Below are 14,016 nucleotides of genomic sequence, written 5' to 3' on the forward strand. Positions count from 1 at the left end.
CATTTAACAAAAATGTACAACCAACATTGCATCCGCTCGTTGATATAGATTAACTTTTATGAATCAAGTGACGCGTGAATGTGAACGTAGCACGCCGTAGGTTTTCTGGCAGTAAAGAGCAATTAACGACGCGTCCGAACGCGTCGCGGACGTGACAAGCTGTGACACCATCGCAAAAAGTGTCACACCAAATATCCTGGTCACTGTTCGGGCTCTCCTGCCGCAGCAGAAGCAGGTCCCTTCCCCTGTGTTAGAACTGTAAACTCAACATAGTACATGAGTTATATATTCAGCCTTTTACAGCTGTGATCCAGTACTTGTTTTGTCCATTAATTACACAGACTTGTGCTTCCTGGAAATCAAGCTCATCTCTATCAAGGATAGAGAATGCACCCACTGGTGTGCACATAGATATGTTCCAAATGTTTCTGAAGACAATACATAACTTCCCTAAGCACTCTTTTGCCGACCTCGGTAAAATCAACCATCATTTCATCCCGATGGTGGACAGCTCAGGAATAAGAAGAGACAAACATGTTTATATCTACTGTAATGGTAGAATACCTTTCTTGCTGGTTTAAAATAGTGATATACATTGCTCATGCATGCATAAGGTGAGAATGGAGCAGAGGAATGCACAAGAATACGAGGGGATACTTGCGACCACCTTTCAGCCACAATCTGCTGACAAATCAACTCGCACCGGAACCGGGCGTTGCGCCTCCCCACTGATTTAGGTCTGCACTTCCATATCGGTATTTATCTTGACGAAGTGACTCCGCACAGGCGTGCGCCTTGAGCACCTTTACCCTCTGCCTCGACGTTAGAAAGACCCTCAGGCGACCAGAAGTCTACAAAAATGGCCAGCGAGGAACATCTGGAGAAGAATGATCACGAGTCTGAGTCCGAGGAAGAGGAGGAGGAGCAATCGATCCCCCAGGTCGATGTCGATGTAACAAAATTAACGCCTTTGACACCAGAAGTCATTGCGAAGCAGGTGGGCACCCTACCGATGACTTCTATCCGTCTTGTATTTACTGGAGAATAGGCTACAATTAACATAGGTGGGGAGAGGTGTCCGACTCCGTCGATCGACAGTACTGACCAGAGGTATCAGGAACAATTGGTCACGTCGCCCACGGAAAATCCACGGTCGTAAAAGCAATATCGGGGGTACAGACTGTGCGGTTTAAGAACGAGCTGGTGCGAAATATCACGATCAAGCTGGGTTATGCAAACGCAAAGGTGGGGATTGCAGTCTTTCGCGCTTGTGTCCGGGCCTGACGGCGCGTTCTTTCGCCAGATATACAAGTGTGAAAATCCTGCATGCCCGCGACCGGGTTGCTACCGGTCATATCGCTCCGACAAAGAGGAGAACCCACCATGTGAACGGCCAGGATGCAACTCCCGTATGAAACTTGTCCGGCATGTCTCCTTCGTCGATTGTCCTGGTCACGACATTCTCATGGCTACCATGTTGAACGGTGCTGCGGTCATGGACGCCGCTCTACTCCTTATTGCTGCGAACGAGACTTGTCCACAGCCTCAGACGTCTGAGCACTTGGCAGCTGTGGAGATCATGAAACTGGAACACATCATCATCCTGCAAAATAAAGTGGATCTCATCAAGGAAGCCCAAGCCTTAGATCACCAGAAGAGCATTGCAGCGTTTGTCAAGGGCGAGTGTTGTTCATTTTATCTTCCCGCTCAAGAAGTGACTGGGATCCTCAGGAACTGTCGCGGAGTCATCACCCATTGTTCCTATATCGGCCCAGTTGAAATACAACATTGACGCTGTGAACGAGTACATCGTGAAACGCATCCCCGTCCCAGTTCGAGATTTCACTTCCACACCCAAGCTCATTGTCATCCGTTCATTCGACGTGAACCGGCCAGGTGCCGAGGTCGACGACCTGAAGGGCGGTGTCGCGGGTGGATCAATCTTGTGCGGCGTGCTCAAACTCGGCCAAGAGATTGAGATTCGGCCTGGTATTGTGACCAAGGACAGTTCCGGGCGGAACCGCTGCGCACCCATTTTCAGCCGGATAGTGTCCCTACACGCCGAGAATAACCTGCTGGACTATGCGGTCCCTGGTGGACTGATTGGTGTCGGAACAAGAATTGACCCTACGCTCTGTCGTGCGGATCGTCTCGTCGGTCAGGTCCTGGGTGCTCCAGGGAAGTTGCCGCAGGTATACTCAGGTAAGCGTTGCCTAGTCTCTCTTCTTCCGAAGTGCACACTTCAATTCTCCTAGAACTGGAGATCAATCTCTTCTTGCTCCGTCGACTACTGGGTGTGAAGACAGAGGACAAGAAGCAGACGAAGGTGTCGAAACTCACCAAGAACGAGCTTCTACTTATCAACATTGGGTCCACATCCACCGGTGGACGGGTGCTGAACGTGAAGGCCGACTTGGCAAAGATCCAGCTTACTTCGCCCGCATGTACAGAAATTGGAGAGAAGGTTGCGTTGTCACGTCGTATCGAGAAGCACTGGCGGTTAGTCGGTGAGTCTTCTTGAGTCTTTCGCCCTCTTGGCATAATAGCTGAATTTTGGCCGTTAATTAGGTTGGGGAAGTGTACAGCGCGGAACAGTGTTAGAAGTGGACTGATGTATTCACGTTACATAAATCGCTGTATCACGTAGATCTTTTCATTGCTTTGGGAAATGTATCTACCAGAAGACATCCCTGTCATTCCGGTGTATGCCTTTGACGACACAGCACGGGTGAGCTGAATCGAATGTATATTGAGCGGTGGTGGCGGATATAATCGATTATGTGCAATACAGGTAGTACATGTTGCTATGTCGTGATACGCTGCGGTCTGATAAGGTCCAGCTCTCGGGCATCGATACCTCGGAACGGCCTGGTCTTAACATGCCTACTCTCTAGTTCTCGTTTGCTGAGCCATGCATAGAAAAGCTCCGCGCAATCCTTGGCCTGAGAAACAACGAAACGAGATATTGAGTTGAAAGTCCTGCTCGAGACCAATAAGTTGAATACGCACCACGACGAAGAGACCAAGGCCTATGGTGTTTCGGAACCTGCTGTAACATGAATTCGCGAAGGATATAGAAGGTGTCGGACCAACTCACCAGACAGGGTCCATCTCATTCCAGCTCCGCGTACCATGCATGATCACCCGAAGCACGGCCCAGGAGAACGTCGTGACCTGCTGAGCAGGCGTGAGCTTGTAAAAGGCAGGCGATATAGCCGAAGTAATCCGGAGCCCTACGCTCATCGGGGGCTTGACGCCCAGGAATTTTCGGAGCAGCGATGAATGCTGGGAGAGTCGATACAGAAGGGTGCCCATACGATTCGATATCGTAGGTATCATCAGCGCACCACCGATCAGCCTCCCGATGGACGAGCTCGTATACCGGGCTGTAGGCTGGTTGTCGTTTTCCTCTGCGTCACCGTCCTCATTTCCGCCGTCACGCTGCTGTGCATCTGCGTGTTGCTGTCCTGCTTGCACCTGTCCTTCCCGGCGCCGCTCACCCAGAACGTTGGCCGCGATCCGAAGCCGTAAGGGGCCGGCTCCGCCCTCATCGAAGTCCCATAGGAAGCGGCGCATTCGCCTACCGTCAGGAGCTCGCGCAGGTTGCGTATCGAGCACGTAGTGGCAGAAACGGTTCCAGCACCGCCTGTATAGACTTTTGACCCCCAACCATAAAAATATCGACAAAACGGGCCCTGGGGGCCAGGATAGGAACCCCTCTTGGTTGGGTGCAAGGGGGAAGTAATCGGTGTCTGGAGCAGGCCGGAAGAGGGGAGCTCCGTCGGTCTGTACAGGTTTCGTGATAGCCCATGTAATAAACAAGGGTATTGTCGCGGTCAGGGTTGTCTCGGTAAGTGATGTGCGGGAAAGAATGAGAGTGAGGGGGATCATAGGGAGGTTAAACCAAGCGTGGAGTGGCCACTTGCCCGGATCGTCTGTTATTAGATGATCGAACATCTCCTTGCCCAAGAATTCTTGCATGGCGTGGAGACCGTACGCAGTCGACACAACGTAAAGCCCTGTGCGGTGCATTACAACCAGTTTACTTCGCACTGTCGAGTAAAACGAACTCACCGCTACCAAATGCAACGAGCACTGTACTGAGGTTCACCGCCATCACTATTCGTCCTCCCATCGTGAGCAACTTATTGACCGCCTCCATTAATCGGAGCAGCGGCGGATTGTTGCTTTCGAGTTCGTACTCTGCACCGCACTGCGGGCACTTGAGTGCATTCTCCGCCCGAGCCGGGTTCTGCTGGGCAGTCTTGATCCACTCCAGTAGACACGACTCGTGAGCGACCAGCGTACAATTACATGGATGAACCCAGACGCTCTTGTTCTGTTGTGATTCGGGCTCTGGACGGTAGGAGTATTCAGCCTGCGCCTTAGGACACGAGCGAACCGGGACGCACGATCATACTGTTCCTCCTCCCGACATATGTAACACAGCTTCACCTGAATACTGTAGTCAATTAACGCTCGAAGTGACCTAATATCTCGACTTGCTCACCCGTAGGTCGTCCACCCCAGGAACTCGTGCAGCTTCAGCCATCGGTGGCAGGTGAACGGACGAGAGGATCGGTCAATACTCGGAATGACGCTATAAGCAAAGATGGGACGGAAGGAGCGGTTTGCTGCGCACACACAGCGTCGAAGTGGTTGGAGGGCGAGTCTTGCACGTCGATCGCCGGCGGTGTATACATCACTGTCCTCCGTTGGAATACATCTGACGTTCAGACTCTGATATGATGACTTCCATTTGGAAAGCCACGGTCTTTACAGGAAGCTGCTGCTGCATCGGCCCTCACTTTGTATAACGCAGACGTGAACAACGGAATATCTCTCATTCTCAAAACAAACCGACTACAACAAAGGATGTACAAATAGTGCGAAGGAAGCTTGAGGCGAGTTGAGGTCCATACGCAGGGCATGCTTGCGAGCGATGTCCGCCGCCTTGTTTTGTCTGCCTGAAAAATAAACAGAGAACAGAATCAATGCTCATACGGAGGCGTCTGTGCCCTGTCTTCCTCCTTTTTACCGTCTTCCGCAGGGGGCGGCGTCCTTGCCTTATCATCCCTGTCCTCCCTGTCCTCCTTGCGGGGCTCGGGGGTCGGGCTACGCCTCTTTTCTACCACAGGGCTCCTGCTCCTGCTGCGCCTCCTGTCTCTGTCCTCCCTATCTCTGTCCCTATCCCGGTCGTCCCTACGGTCACGGTCACGGTCGCGTCCACGATCTTCGCGGTCCCTGTCGCCACGGCGGGGGCTCCTGGAACGATCACGACGATCCCTGGACGATCGGGGAGGCGGAGAGCGCCGGTCGTACCTCCACACCGACGAAGGAGGGTTCTTGGCCCACTATAACGTACGTCGTCAGTTCATGATACGCGCACTGCGGTGGCAACATGATCGTACCTGGACGCTCAGGCGGTAACCTTCAAAGTACCGTGCATGCCTTGAGAGAACTTGAGAACTGTGAGAGTAGCACAAAGCGAATTGGAGGCGTACATATCGACGAAAGCATCTTCCGCATCCCTCGAGTCTCTGAACTCCACAAATGCATAGCTATGATGAATTCGAAGGGGCGTTGAGCGATCGTGTTCCGTGCGACGTGGAATCGGGAGATTGCGGCCTCGGAAGCGACACGGAGAAGAAACGAGGAGGTGATGCTGCTGCGCGCGTGGCAGGCCGTAGCATGTTTCTTTTCGCGAGGACAGGCGCGGGACGACGAAGAACGTATTGCACGGCGCGGCGCGTTTCACTGACGGCTCGACCTCGACTCGACTCGCCTGGCGCAAACATAGTAAAAGTAAGACGAAATACACACTTACGGGTTGTGCTGGGCGCGCGGGTTTCGAGGCGCTGGAACGTCGCATCGGATAAGGGGGCCGTAACTACGCATTGCAGGCCGCGTTTGTCAACACAACATCCCATCGACAGAAACGGAAGCCACACTAACCGTTCGAATTCATACGCAAGGTCGCGGGCGCGCGTGGAAGGGTGGAAGCCACTCACGAAGAGGATGCGAGGCATTGCGGACGACCTGAGCGAAAGAAAGAACAAGAGAACCTTCGAGCGCGTCGGACTGAGCAGCGAGCGGAGATGGAAATTAATGTGTCTATATTTGCATTGTGGCGCGTCAGTGGCCCATCAATTTTGATTAGACTCTCACCCAGCTCTCCCAATCAGTCTTCGCGGAGTAACGAAGTGGACCTTGTTCCCTACGTCATTGGTAGGTCCTCAGTATATCAGACTGAATCTACATGGAATCAACGTCCAGTCAATACAACCTTCTGTAACGCCAGTTAGTTCGACAATGTCATTATCGGAAGGTAGGATATTACGAGTACAATCTCTTATTTCATGTACAACTAACCATGCGCCGACTACTGCGCCACAGCCGATGCAAAGTTCCCCGGCCAGATCCCTCCAACGAAAACAGAGGGGCCGGATCCATCCAGAGAGAATCCGGCAGGGGTATGCGGGCTGTTTGCTTTTGCTTGTGGCCTGAGCTTACTTGACCGCTCTCCAGGTATATCCCAAAGTAGACCCGACACGTACGTCACGATGTTGCACTGCTCGTTCGCATACTCACGATCAACCTAGCCGCACCTCCCGACACTGAGCCTGGAACTGGAGCGCGCCACGAGTCAAAGGAGGATTACAGGCGTGAACCCGCTGCTGACTCAGCAGAGACCGGAGGCATGTTCAAGGACTGAGCGAAGTTAAGAAGTCGTCCATCACTGTATACTTGTATCAGTTTTATTACAGTACGCTACGCCGTCTGCGTCGAGAGGACATTAAATCCACTGCGATCAGCTCTAGTGATATTTATCCTCGACCCCAAGCAGTATCAAAGAGTACTCTATCCACACTGGGAGTTTCAAGCGGTAAATTGTGGCTCCAAGTAATACGCGGAAGATAATCCAACTGGACCGGCAATCCAGATGCCATTTACCTCACCACATCCCTTCCGTTCTATGAGCGCTCGCCAGGGACTATAGCGTAGACGAGGGTGCAAGTAAACAAGCCGTGTTGTCTCCTTCAGGCTCTTGCCATGTCATCGTGTCGTGAGGAGGGGCGGGCATCATCGCGTCTTTTTAGTGCAGAATATCCCGAACTTCCCTCTAATACGCCCACGTTGTGGGACAAGGCTAGGTGTTCCAAGGCTCTCCAGAATTTCCGGAGAGTCATGGTCGGTTTGATCCTCATCGAAGATTAACCAAGGGTCATGGAATGGCTTGCGGTCATTGATTTTTGGTTTCTTGGAAACCAGCGGCAGTTCGTCTGGCGCTGCGTGAATTAGATACCGTCAATAATGGTTCGAGGGTGGGAGGGGCGTAAATACCGAGACTTACGCGGCATAGATGTATCGCGCTTAGGAATGCCACTGTGTGCGCGAAAAGCTTGATTTCCAGGCCTGTCATAAGGATGATAATGACTGTTCGAGCGGTTGGACTGCTCGGAGGGCATATGATCTTCAGCGGAGCCCCCCGTAACTTTGATGCTGCCGCTAGCCGTGGAGGTACTCGTTAGTGGCACGAGCAACTGCTTGACTCGAGCTGGTTTTTCGGGAATCATCAGGAGTCAATGACTTTCTAATGAAAGGGAAGAGAACCAGCCTCGAAGTCGGACATCGTCGATAAGGTACTGCTTGGTTTGTAATGCTTCCAGTAGGTCGATGTAAATAGCTCTGTATGGCTCGTGACCGGGTGTGCAAACGACGTGTTTGGACAAAGGTATATGTGACTCGGTCAGTCGGGTCCGAGAAATCTATGCCATGCAAAAAAATTAGTGTGAACCGGTGGGAGCCCCGGCATCGCATTACCTCTATTAAAGTGACAATCTATGCAATTCATGAGCGGAAGGCCACAGGAGCAGAGAAAAGAATAACAAACCTTCCTCGAATGCCTCACAAAATCAGAAGACGAAAGTGACTTGAAAGTGAGGAGTTCCTTCGCAGCATGCCAAAAATGTTCCCTTGAGGACAGCTCTGTGGCCAGCTGTACTGCCCTCGTCTTTAAATCTACAACTGCTACCGATTGTGTTTGAGACATAGCAAAGGAAATAAGTATGTGTGGCAGGACAGGAAAATGGCGGGTGTGGTGCGGTGGTTTTGTAATGATATGTTGTGGCAAGAAAAGAGGAGCAAGACCCCGCAGTGATTACCCTGCAAGTTTGGCACTCGTTTGTCCCGCCACGGTATGTTCCGGATTCCCATTCGTGCGCCCAGTCTTCCCATCCGTGTCAAGACCGGCCGATCTCCCGCTGATACAACTCGGTTCTCTCGGAGTCACACATTCGTCTCTCGCTGGGGGTGGATCTGTCTTTCCGGGTATATTTTCGAGACGGCGGGATCTCCTGTTCTCAGAGGAAATTCCGGGCTTGGTCGAGGCGCTTCGGAGTCTAATGGTGCAAATCGTGGGAATTGACCTAGTTGGGCAGTAACCACGTGGCACACGTGTTGGACAAATGGATGTAAATAACGCGTCGACGCGATAGCGGATCGTCTACGCGCACAGGCAACGCCCACAAGCGTGATTCCTCCCACACCCACGGCATCGCCGCTGCTGCAAATTTGCGTCTTTGCTACGCGTGTCTACCTACAGAAATATTAGGCTGAGCCATGGAGTCGCTGTCGAGCAAGAAAACGGAAGAGCAGCGCCGGCAGGAGGAAATCAAGAAGCAAATCGCGCATCTCCAGGCTCAACTGAAGGATCCTACAGCCATACCCACGGATATTACTCCTTCCTCCCCGAAAAGAAAGACGCCAGATTCGAGCTTGCTGGTTCCTGCTACTCCTTCACCTAGTGCGTCTTCGGTTTACCGTATGATGTGAACCTGTCACTGATCACCGTGGCACGACTCCGGTACTCAGAAAAGAAGAGGAGAGTCAGTGACGAAGGTGAAAATAAGCTCGGAAGTCCTTCGCGCCGGGGCAACCAGAAGCCCGTTCCTCTCTCGTTCCCCATCAAGCCAACGAAAGATACTATCAGCAGCCGCAAACAGCCAAAACCGCTTCCCATCACCAAACAACCCCCTTCTAATGTACTCCAGAAACTGTCAAGTTTGAGTGGAAAGTCGACAGATGATACCTTGGAAGGAACCCTCTCTAGGTCTTCTGGCTTTAGAGACGCGCCTGCTACGAGGGTTCCTCAAGGACAGGAGCAGAGTTCAGAGACCGCACTGCGACGGGATGATAGGCTGGCTCTAGTGGAGGAGTTAGAGGTCGGACCTGCGGAGCACAGGCCCCCTTTTGATGATCCCCACTTTGAGAAACTGGAGCCTAACTCCGGAATTCGTTTATCGTGAGTCCGGGCTTTGACCTCATATCCCATCCACAACCGACTGTACTGTTCTTAGTCAACGTGCTATCCCTTATGACGAGTTCCAAGACTATCTACGAGGGCGTTACTATCTCTCACCATCTCGCCTTTACTCGGTTATCCGACTACTGCCCAGCAAGGCAGGGTATGAAGTACCCGTGGAAGGCGACTGGGTCACGATCGCCATTGTAGCCGAGAGAGGACCTGTCAAATTCAGCCGAGCGCCCGTCGGCACCACGAAAGATGACGACGGTATCGAAAGCGACAACGAGGCTGGCCCGTCCAAACCTCCAGAGTCGAAACAAGCCAAACCGAAGGGGAAAGGTAAAGACGTGCCCCAGGAGAGGAAACCCCACGGGAAACGCTACGTCAATCTAAAGCTGATTGATTTCGGGGCTCGCTCTGGCGGGGCGTCGGCTACTGGCGGTAAAGCTGTCATTCGTGGCGATGCTTTTCTGACATTGTTGCTGTTCGAGTCCGACGGCTGCGAGGTCATTGAGAATGACGAAGCGGAGAAGCGGAAGGTGTGGAGAGGAGGTAGCAAAGGGGCGTTCGAAGCCATGGCGAAGCTGAAAGAAGGCGCTGTTGTTGCGTTGTTGAACCCAAGAATTCTGAAACCGTTCCAGGTAAGGTTGCTCTGCTCGCGTTCTGTCGGCAACACTCATACAGGGCCATGGTGCGCAGCGATCGAATGATGCGCCGCACCCGGTGAACAATATACTTGCGCTGACACCGGAGTCCGCGGATAGTATCGTAGTCATCGGACACGCCAAAGACCTCGGGATGTGTACCGTTGTCAAGAGGGATGGGAAGATCTGCGGAGGTTGGTGCGACAAGCGCGTCAGCGATGTTTGCGAGTGGCACATCCAAACCGCAGTCGAGAGACGAAGAGCTGGTAGAAGCGAGTTTAGTATAGGGCAAGTAAAGATGATGCATTCACCGCTCTCCATCTTATAACTCACACCTTGGGGATAGAACGTCTGGCATGTCGAGTAACCCTGGCGGGAAACGTAGACGACCAGAGTACGATCCCCAGCGTCAGTGGGGGCTCAAGCCTGAGCTCAACACGGGCGCGGGTGCAGTTTATGTTGTGTCTGGGCACGTCGTGTCTGGCTCCTCGGGCAAGAACGATATGTTCGTGAGCGAGACGATAGGTAGGGAGGGTCAGGCGAAAGCTGCACGGAAGCTCGCGGCGAAGGACGCTGACAAGGCACTGCGCGGGATACTGAAGAGGGACAAGGAGGGAATGAAGGCCGTCGTTAAGGCGAGGGAGTTCGGCCTGAAGGAGAAGGAGAAGACGAAGGGCGGCGTGAATAAGAAAGGGGATGCCAAGGGAAAGGAGAAGGCAGACGCACCAGAGGCCAGCGAGGGGACGTCCAAAGTCAAAAACGCTTTCTCGGCGAAGATGATAAAGGAACTCGGCTTCGATCCTACGAATAAGAACGGGTCCAGGAAAGCGGATGAGGACAGCGAGGTGCAGAAAAAGGTGCGATGCGTTTCGTACCCAGCGTGGACGATGCTGATTACCGGCAGCTCCAAACGCTGACGTCGCTGACGTCCCTCCGCTCATGTAAGAAGGATGCAGACTTCGAAGCATCCCTTAGCTCAAGACCGGGAAGACGGCGATCTCAACTAACTGTCCCGCTGCAGGGAACATCTGATGTCGGCACGGAGGAGAAGATGGTCGACCTGGATGATTAGTGGGTCTGAGACGGATTAGTGGATCAGACATTATATTGGACATGTGTTCTCATCAATTACAGGGTAGTACGACTTGCGACATGAAGATCATGTATGAGAGATCAGGAGTGTTGATTCAAGGACGACAAAGGCCAAGTCAGAAAATAGGAAAGTCCGCAAATTCCTCCTTTCTTCAGATGGCGAATAAGTCCTTAGGATTTCCATCGTCCAACGCTGGAACGTTCAAGCACGGTGGAAGAAATTCGCACGAAAAGGTACAGCTGACGCCTGAAACCCTAACCTAAGAGGCGACCGTGCGAAACGCCCATTGAGATCTTCAGGTGAATCGCCTTGGAATCGCCCACTTGCCAGAGGAGCGTAGCCTGCTATCGAGATTCGACACTGCTGTAATCAGTCAGAGCCCTGCCCCTCATCTGGTGTGATCTACGAAGGAGGTACGCGCTGAACAATACCAGAACCGCATCTTGCAGGTTTGCAGGTAATCGGTGAAGATCGGGAATCCTCTACATACGATTCTACGAACACCGGCTCATACACGAAATATGATGTTACATGTGACCTTACTGAACTTCCTTTGAAGTCAGTTAACCGTTGGGCAGGCCCTTAGAGTGATTCCCTTGACGGTCCAAGTCCGCGAGCGTATGATCATGCTCGTGATAAAGACGATGCCTTCGCGTTTTGGCGTTCGTGGATATACGCCGAAAGTATCGAAGAGCAGTTGTATCTCCAGTTATAGAAGACACCACTGCTCCTTCGATACGTTTGTGAACTTAAGTGAAGGTGCATTGCCCCCCTTGTATGTTTGTCGATCGGATCGGCATAACCCTCTGGTACGTCACATTATCCCCCGGTTTCCCTCTTTCCAAGCGTTGACGTGGGATGCTGCAGCGTCCTGCCCACGAAGTACTCGACTCGAGCCTACATAACAAACTTTACGGGGGGACGATGGTTTTTACGCTCGACTCTGACCTCTGTAGCCGAGCGCACCCTCCAGCGCTTTGCAATCCAGACCGACCTTCTCTGGCGCGACGCCTTGGCTGACGAGAACGTGGTGGATGACAGCGGCCGGCAAGTTCGACTGCCAGTGGTATAAAAGGTGAGTCCGGACTTGAACTACCTCTTCATCTTGAACACAAACCGTTACGAAGGCTTTCGACCACCGTCACGACTACAGCAGCATAGCAACACTACTACAATGTATTCTCTCAACATCAACCTCCTCGACTTCGCGGCCCTCAAGCGCCTCGTCGTCAACACCTTCGGCGGCGGCACCGCTCCGCCTGAGGTCGTCGACCGCCCTGCGGCCTGGGTCAAGACCTACATCCAGCCTACTCGCACCCACAGCGGAAGCCCCACCAGAACCTACGGGTCGGGATTGTCGGGACCAGTCGACAACGTGCTCGCCCTCGTTCTCTTCATCATCGGGTCGTTCCTTCTGTTCACTTCGACGGGCCCTCTGAGACGCCAGGGCGACGGCGCCGTCTTCACCATCCAATGGTGTTGCGAGCTGATCTCCCTCTTATTCCTCCTTCCAGGTGCTTTCCCCTTTGAGTTCAGCCCAACTCGTGTCTATCGTTGGGCTCTGGCCCTTGCTCGCACCTCGCTTCGCGTAGCCTTTCGGCCCCTTCAATACAGCCTTTTTGTCTTCGTCGGTCTTCAGGATCTACGCAACTCTCAAAGCCTTAACGAGAAGGTCATCCTCACCTCGGCGCTCCTGACATGGCTCATCGTCATCGCATCCGCTTTCCACCTCGCTTGGACCCTTTGCGTCAAGACGAAGGGCGAGAAGTACGAGAGGTTCTCATCCGCCGTATGCTCTCTCGCTTCTGCTGGGTTGCTTGTTGGGTCGTGGATTGCTCTCAACAATCTAGAGCACCGATGGTACCTCAACGCGATCCCTCGCCGTGGTCAGGAAGGATTTTACCCCGTGGAGGCGCATATGACAAACGAGGCTATCTTAATGGTGTTGGAGGCATGGTGCTATATTGCATGGTACTTCCTCGGTGTCCCGGTATGTTCCCGGTGGCTGCACTACTCGTGCACCGTGCTGACCCCGTATAAGGATGTGATCGCGCGTAAGGCCTGGAACATCGCGAACGTCGTCCCTGCTCCGTTCCTTTTCGCATTAGTCCTCGCCGTCGCGGTTACTCTTTTAATCCTCGCGGCGGCTCGGTGCGTCAAGTCGCGGATCCGGAGAATACGAGCGGACGCCGCATTCATCTTGCTATACTGCCTGGATTTTACCAAGGTCTCCTCCAATGCGAAGTATTACAGCCGGGTTTTCAAAGCCGGTTCTGCTCCGGTGAGCCTTCTTATTCTTCCCGTTCGAGATTAGCATCGACTGAAAATATCGCTGCGTCAGCGCTCTCGCCACCGCTTCCTTCCTGCTCCTAAGGCATCATTCTCTGAGAACAGTTACGAGGATATCTTCGGGGATCTGCTCGCTGACCTCGACGCTATGAAGCAGGAGCGCGAAGAGGAGTACAAAGGTGCGTATTGTATTTCTTTGGTGTGAGTACATCTCTCATTTCCATGCATGTAGATATTCGTCAGGAGCAGAGCAAAGCGCGAAGAACCCTCCTTTATTCATGGATAGATTTACGTCTTGCCGACAAACGCATCAACGAGCTGAATTGGGCCCTTCCCCACCCAATTTCGTCCTCGACGCCCGTTCCAGAGGAAGAGTCTCGCAATGAAGGCGTAGTCCAATCTACTCTCGCGGATCGCACTTTCCAGCTCTCCTCCTCGCCGCGTCCCGTCGAACCTAGTCCCGTGGTACCTGTCCTCCAGTTCGCTGCCTCGTCGTCGTCCCCTTCGGTCGTTTCGAGCGAGTCTACGGCAAGCACAGTTGACAGAACCCATCCGTCGTTCCCGGATCTGCGCGATGAGCTCGTTCGTTTCGCTGCTTCTAATTCTGAGGAAGAATTCCAGCTTCCAACGTCTCCGGAAAACTCTTTCTGTGACGATTCGGAAGACGAGGTGGAGAGAATCCT

The 14,016-nt window shown here is 52.9% G+C and overlaps 7 protein-coding genes across 7 annotated transcripts in view; 4 read left to right on the top strand and 3 right to left on the bottom strand.

The window, feature by feature from the left end:
• Positions 1-796: 796 nt before the first annotated feature.
• On the top strand, positions 797-3,991 carry GLOTRDRAFT_121283 (uncharacterized protein). The gene is made up of 9 exons (XM_007867722.1): positions 797-997; positions 1,049-1,064; positions 1,118-1,245; positions 1,304-1,679; positions 1,732-2,202; positions 2,256-2,507; positions 2,569-2,942; positions 3,010-3,046; positions 3,098-3,991. The coding sequence occupies exons 1-7, from the start codon at positions 860-862 to the stop codon at positions 2,610-2,612; spliced, it is 1,425 nt and encodes a 474-aa protein (XP_007865913.1). The 5' UTR covers positions 797-859; the 3' UTR covers positions 2,613-2,942; positions 3,010-3,046; positions 3,098-3,991.
• Positions 2,805-4,582, bottom strand: GLOTRDRAFT_76123 (uncharacterized protein; the record flags this gene model as incomplete). The annotated part of the gene is made up of 6 exons (XM_007867723.1): positions 4,511-4,582; positions 4,413-4,455; positions 4,075-4,356; positions 3,098-4,019; positions 3,010-3,046; positions 2,805-2,942 (listed from the first exon to the last, which is right to left on the bottom strand). The coding sequence occupies exons 1-6, from the start codon at positions 4,550-4,552 to the stop codon at positions 2,805-2,807; spliced, it is 1,464 nt and encodes a 487-aa protein (XP_007865914.1). The 5' UTR covers positions 4,553-4,582.
• Positions 4,583-4,817: 235 nt separating this feature from the next.
• On the bottom strand, positions 4,818-6,029 carry GLOTRDRAFT_138639 (uncharacterized protein; the record flags this gene model as incomplete). The annotated part of the gene is made up of 4 exons (XM_007867724.1): positions 4,818-5,354; positions 5,412-5,451; positions 5,505-5,890; positions 5,952-6,029. 4 exons carry the CDS (start codon positions 6,027-6,029, stop codon positions 4,992-4,994), a joined length of 867 nt encoding a protein of 288 aa, XP_007865915.1. The 3' UTR covers positions 4,818-4,991.
• Positions 6,030-6,234: 205 nt separating this feature from the next.
• On the top strand, positions 6,235-6,790 carry GLOTRDRAFT_116058 (uncharacterized protein). Its single transcript, XM_007867725.1, has 4 exons — positions 6,235-6,328; positions 6,397-6,473; positions 6,529-6,553; positions 6,603-6,790. The coding sequence occupies exons 1-4, from the start codon at positions 6,313-6,315 to the stop codon at positions 6,713-6,715; spliced, it is 231 nt and encodes a 76-aa protein (XP_007865916.1). The 5' UTR covers positions 6,235-6,312; the 3' UTR covers positions 6,716-6,790.
• Positions 6,791-7,083: 293 nt separating this feature from the next.
• GLOTRDRAFT_93422 (uncharacterized protein) lies at positions 7,084-8,053 on the bottom strand (the record flags this gene model as incomplete). Its single annotated transcript, XM_007867726.1, has 4 exons — positions 7,084-7,289; positions 7,355-7,558; positions 7,592-7,769; positions 7,895-8,053. 4 exons carry the CDS (start codon positions 8,051-8,053, stop codon positions 7,084-7,086), a joined length of 747 nt encoding a protein of 248 aa, XP_007865917.1.
• A 569-nt stretch (positions 8,054-8,622) lies between these two features.
• Positions 8,623-10,868, top strand: GLOTRDRAFT_40728 (uncharacterized protein; the record flags this gene model as incomplete). Its single annotated transcript, XM_007867311.1, has 5 exons — positions 8,623-8,806; positions 8,875-9,304; positions 9,360-9,948; positions 10,007-10,227; positions 10,298-10,868. 5 exons carry the CDS (start codon positions 8,623-8,625, stop codon positions 10,866-10,868), a joined length of 1,995 nt encoding a protein of 664 aa, XP_007865502.1.
• Positions 10,869-12,218: 1,350 nt separating this feature from the next.
• Positions 12,219-14,016, top strand: part of GLOTRDRAFT_93424 (uncharacterized protein) — a gene marked incomplete at both ends in the record, with an annotated part of 5,094 nt that continues 3,296 nt past the window's right edge. The window contains 2 exons of the mRNA XM_007867727.1: positions 12,219-13,325; positions 13,386-13,504. Of these exons, the coding sequence (XP_007865918.1) occupies positions 12,219-13,325; positions 13,386-13,504 (1,226 nt within the window). The remainder of the gene's footprint in view (positions 13,326-13,385; positions 13,505-14,016) is intronic.

The sequence above is a fragment of the Gloeophyllum trabeum genome (assembly GCF_000344685.1).
Source record: "Gloeophyllum trabeum ATCC 11539 unplaced genomic scaffold GLOTRscaffold_00006, whole genome shotgun sequence".
NCBI lineage: Eukaryota > Fungi > Basidiomycota > Agaricomycetes > Gloeophyllales > Gloeophyllaceae > Gloeophyllum > Gloeophyllum trabeum.